Here is a 5,639-nt window from a genome sequence, read left to right as displayed (position 1 = left end):
AGGACGTGGAGTGATGGAGGCAGAGATAGGACGTGGAGTGATGGAGGCAGAGATAGGACGTGGAGTGAGGACTCTAGAGTCGTGGAAAGAGAGGGGTTAGGTGCTGGTGGCCAGGTGGCAGACTTGCAGAATGTGTCCTTTGGTTGTTTAAATTATTATATATTCCTGTTTTGGTGTACATAAAAAAAAAAACGTAAGGATTAGAAGCAAATACTGCTTACTGATGATGCACAGGGATTGTAATCATTGCAATGAAATGATGGGTGTAAAATCGATGTTCTCCCATGTCAACTATCACTCAATTCACAATAAAAACTTAAAAAAACAACTACTCTATGGTCCAATCTACGACCCACCACAGGAACTGCACGGAGCCAGGCTGCTGGCGGCATTTCACTCCAATGTGCTTGGAGTTGTCATGAGGCCACCAACTCGGTGAGCTAACAGGAGCAGTGAGCTTCTTCAAGGCTTTATTTTCACCCAAAGCTGAAAGCCTTGGAGATTTGTAGAAAAAGGCCATAATCTCTCCATTCTACTTTTCCACCAACTTTCTGAAGCCCCCTTGTCCACCCACATCCATGCTACCTGGGGGGCTGTGCAGCCACTTCCCTAGGTCTTAGTTTCCCTTAAAACGAGGACTTCACGAACTGATTCATGCTTCCTTTTACCCCACAAGGGCAGTATTTACCCCAAAACCAAGCTCAGAAGGCAGGAAAGAATCCAGGGAGAATGTGGAAGGAACACCATTACACAGAGCAGACTGTAACCAATGTCATGAAGCAAGATGTATATAAACTATTGAATCTGCTCTCTGAACTTCCATGCAAACTACAATTTAAAAAAAAAAAAAATTCCCTTTTAGCTTTGAAATCACACGATTAAATTAAATAAATCCCCTGATCCGCCACAAAGCAGCCATAAAGGGTCCCGGGCTGGCCTCCACTCTCACTTCCTTCCTGTGTGTGTCTCTAGACACAAGCTGTTCTCCAGGCCACCACCTTGATGCTCCGCCCTGCAACAGTACCTGGGAAGCAGAGCTGGGGCAGAGCAAGCAGGTCCACGTCGTTAGGGACACTGATGTCCTCAGGCTCTGGCATGTTCAGGTCCCCGGGGGAGCCTGTCCAGTGCTCAGGTTTGGATCTGTCTCTCTTCTTTCGGAAGGAACGCCGTCTGGTTTTACCCAGGGTGTCATAGTTTGAACTGGGCATGTAACTCTCTCCCTTGTTGATAAAGGGAGGCACAAAAACCGACAGAACCTCAGGGCCAAGAGAAGGGTTCTCCATTCCTTTCTTCTGAGCAACCTAAAAAGGCAGACAAGGGAGTTAGTGAGGCAACACCCACAGACACCAGCGGCTCTGTTCATCCCACAAAACTCAAGACCACAGGACTATATTATGGGGTGAACTGTGCCCCCCTGAAATATGCCACAGTTGTACCCTGGTGCCATGAGTGTGCCCTTGTTGGCAAACAGGGTCTTTACGGATGGCATCAGTGAACAAGGAGAGGGCATGCCCTCATCCTATCTGAATGGTGTCAGGGGCAGAGCAACAGCGGTAGGATGTCATGTGACTTGGCAGCTGCAGCCAGGCACGGGTTAACTCACAAACATGGAGTTAGGGCTTTGCAGCTCTAGTGCCTCCTTGTTAATGGGGGGTGAACAATTTCTCAGGGGTTTCCCCACATCTGTGACGTGCTGGGCACGGAGGGTACCCTGCTGACTGGGAATGCCGGAACTGCGGGCACTAGGACAGCAGCATCCCTGTAACCTGGAGGAACTAACACAGCCTACACCCTGGTCTCAGACCTGCAGCCTCCAGAACTGGGAGGGGGCCCGGGTCTGCTCTCCAGAGCCTGCCACCACTGGGTCTTGTTCCAGCAGCCCTAACACCTCAGAGGGTTGTCTGGGGAACAACCCAGACAGTGGCACACCCTCTCAGAGCCTGTCTCTGCAGCTACAAAATCCAGGTAGCAACAACTCACTTCCCTTCAGCACAAAGTACCGCAGTTCAGAGCACAGCGTCAGAGCCGAGTTCGAACACCGCTCTGCCTCCAACCACGGGTGGCAATCACTTCATCCCCTGGAGCTTCCTTTCCAAAGGGCCCAGCCCACCTCTCCCCTCCCCGCCCCCAGAGCACTCCGGTGGCTCCTTCTCACGGTGGGTGGAGGGCAGAGCTCTGCAGAGTGGCACCTTAGTTACACCACACAGATGCCAACCAACATCATTCCAACAAGCCAGCTGGTCCACTTTCATCAATACTACAATAAAAATACCAATAAAATCTGGGGGCACAGGGGGAGGAAAAGGAAAACCAGTGCCATCTCGTTAATTCCAACTCACGGGCAGACCCCATGCGTGCAGGGGCTTTTCAAGGCCACATGACCAGGTCTTACTTTCGAGGTACCTCTAGGTGGGTTCTAACCACCAGCCTTTGGGTTAGTAGTCCATGTTTACCACCTCGGGCCTCCTGCTGGTCCATCACCCCCTCCATTCCTGGTCACCACTGAGTTGTGGAGCTCTGGTACTGTAGTGGTTATGAGTCAGGCTACTAACCTCAGGGCCAGCAGTTCGAAACTACCAGCTGTTCCGCGGGAGAAAGATGAGGCTTTCTGCTCTTGTAAAGATTTATAGCCTCGGAAACCCTGTACAGGGTCACAATGAGTCGGAACCAACTCCATGGCACATAACCACCACCAATGAGTTGGGAAGACAACACCGTCTGTGGTTGACCAGGGGGCTCCTTTGGAGTCAGTTAAAGGAGGTCATTTAGAGAGGGTATATCAGAGGGCTTCAAACCGTTTATGAAATGAAGATAGTGGCATTTTTCCAAAAATGTTTTGAAGTTGCAGTGGGCAATGGTTACATGAGTGTGTCCCTCTGTAAATTTGAACTCCGTAGTTCAGATTCATACACTTGACTGAATGCGTGCTATACTCTAAAAAAAATGCCCACACACACAAAATAATTAGAAATACAAGAGGCCCACTTCGTCTGGATTCTCCGGCACTTTAACTTTGCATTGTTTTCACTGCTATCTTTTTTCATTCTCCAGAGATAACACACAGAAACTGGGCTCCCTCGTCTCTCCCTTCACCAAGCCCAATCCGGAGCCTGTCGGAGCTCTTCTACAGCCAGGATTAGACAAGGGCGGCTGCCGGGCCAGTGAGCTCTCCAGGAAGGCGTCGGGGACACAGTCTGAGCAAGAAGGAGGGAGTCTGGGTGCCAAGTGGGCTAAAAACAGGAACCCCCAGAGCAGGACTGGCTGGCTCTCAGGGGACAGGTTTCCTACAAAACAGGCACATTCAGAGGGACAGCAAGTAGACTCGGGGTATCTGGGCTGGAGCCCTGGTGCTGCCGGGTGAATCCTGGCTCACTGTAACCCAGGGGTGCTCAGCAGAAGGGTGCCACCCCATGTTACGTATGTGACCCTCAGGCAGTGGACCAACAGCCCTGCATTCTGAAAAGCCTCAGGTGGGCTTGAGCTGCTGACCTTTTCAATTAGCAATCTCATGCTTCACTGTCTATATCACCTGTGGGGAATGAGCCTTTAATAAGCCTTTAGGGTTTCTGTTTGGGGTGGGAACCGTCTGGAAGCAGATGGGAGTGACTAGAGAGAGCTGAGAGGGTACTTAACGTCACTCAGATATGAGTGAAATGGTCAATTTTATGAAATGTCTATCTTACTACTATAAAAAATACAGGAAGATAGGTAGTTGGAGGTAGGGGCCGAGGCAATTAAGTGTCTTTGAGGGTACCAGCAAGGACATGGTTGTCAACACTGAGAAATTTGACCTGACCAGCAGAAAAGAATAATCAACCGTCCACATTTCTCCAAACCTCAGTGGAAGCATCAGCAGGGCCCCAACACTGAAAATACTTTACACAACAGACTCTGGATTGGACATGCTTACTTTATCACATTCACTTTCAAGTCCAAGGAGTCGTGGCAGCGCAATGCTTAAAAACCCCACAGAAGAAAGGTCTGGTAGTGTACCCCTCCAAAGGTCACACCCAGGAAACCCTGTGCGGCTGCTTTCACATGGGGTCGTTATGAGTCAGAGTCACCTCAACACTAATGGGTTTGGGTTTGGGGTTTGAACTCTGAATTCAGTCAAAAATGTCCTTATATTTGGGGGTGAGGGGGAGAAACGTTCAGACCGGTAGAAAACAAGTATGGGAAAGACTTTTCCTAGCACCATAACATGCAAGGGATCTAGTTCCTCATGATATGAAACTTCTACAACTTTCCTGTGAAAATCTATGCCTACCTATGCCCTCCTTCCTTACAGAAAGAATTATTCACACAGTGATCTAGATGAAACGGATTTGTTTGTTTTGTTTGGGGTGCTGTAGGATAAGCACTGGACTGCAAACACAAGGTCAGTGGTTCAAGCCCACCAGATGCTACGTGGGAGAAATGAGGCTTTCTACTCCTGCAAAGATTTGTAGCCTTGGAAACACTATACAGGGTGGCTATGAGTCATGTCCCCTGCAAAATACGGGTTACCCATCCTAACCTCTATGTGGTTATAGCCCCACTTGGTAATCAACCGTCTTTGTTACATTTATGAGACAGGATTGGTGTAGAGAACATTCTGAGTCAATGTATTTTGAGATATAAACGAGATTAAGTATGAAGGAAAAGTAGAGCTGGGGAAAGAAAGATGCAAGACACAATGAAATCCCTAAGAAGCCAGGAAGCAGAAGCTAAAGAGACACAGAGGGAACAGAGAGAAAATCTCCTCCTACACCTGGCACCCTGAATTCCTACTTGTAGCCTCCTAACAACGAGAAAATCTATTTCTGTTTACGAAAGCCACCCCTTGTGGTATTTGTTATAGCAGCAGTGTTAGATCATTGAGACACCCAGACACTGAGAACTACAACACTACACTAGGAAACTCACCTCTGGCTCCGCCCCTTTTCCTGAAACTTCCAGGGGCTTCCTCTCAGGGCCTCTGCTACCGCATCTTCTCACTGCCCCTCTTTCAGGCTGGGCTACCCATGGCTGAGCCCTTAGTCCTTTCTGTTAGTGGCCACTGAGTTGGCTCAGACCCCACCCACCCACGACCCTGTGCACAGCAGAATGGAATGTTGCCCCTGACAACCAAGGAGTGGAAGGAAATGTCAGGAACCACAGTAGCTCACATGGGGCCAAGCACTCACATCATAGGGCCGTTCAAAGTACCACAAAGTGGGTGGCTTTGAATGACAGATAGGTATTGTGTCACAGATGCGTGGAAGGAAGAGGCCCAGGCTCAGGTATCAGCAGGGCCGTGTCTACTCTACTCTTTAGGAGAAAATCTTTCCCAGTCTCTTCCAGCCTCTGGTGGTCCCTGTGAACCTTCTCCTCTTTAACAAGGACCCACCCTAAACAATAGGACTTCATATTACCTTCAGCTGACCACATCTTGAAAGGCCCCATTTCCAAACAAGGTCACGGTCACTGGTGCCAAGGTTAGGATTTCGGTAACTTGTCCTTGAACAGTGTGGGAGTTAGCAGCGAAAATGCACATATACCTTTGACTCCCCAATCGTCTACTATTGACCTTAATGTTGGCCTTACCAATCACATCAACTGTCAATTCACACAGATTTTGTCAGTTATATATACTATGGAGTCCTGGTGTGGTGCTGTGG

At 49.0% G+C, this 5,639-nt stretch overlaps 1 protein-coding gene across 1 annotated transcript in view; it reads right to left on the bottom strand.

The window, feature by feature from the left end:
• The window catches only part of DENND3 (DENN/MADD domain containing 3), an 86,244-nt gene that overhangs the window by 77,446 nt on the left and 3,159 nt on the right, over positions 1 to 5,639 (bottom strand). Inside the window, exon 2 of the mRNA XM_006830727.1 lies at positions 1,025 to 1,301. Within this exon, the coding sequence (XP_006830790.1) occupies positions 1,025 to 1,301 (277 nt within the window). The remainder of the gene's footprint in view (positions 1 to 1,024; positions 1,302 to 5,639) is intronic.

Source organism: Chrysochloris asiatica, unplaced genomic scaffold (genome assembly GCF_000296735.1).
Source record: "Chrysochloris asiatica unplaced genomic scaffold, ChrAsi1.0 scaffold00001, whole genome shotgun sequence".
Lineage (NCBI taxonomy): Eukaryota > Metazoa > Chordata > Mammalia > Afrosoricida > Chrysochloridae > Chrysochloris > Chrysochloris asiatica.
This window is presented reverse-complemented; position numbering and strand designations above follow the sequence as displayed.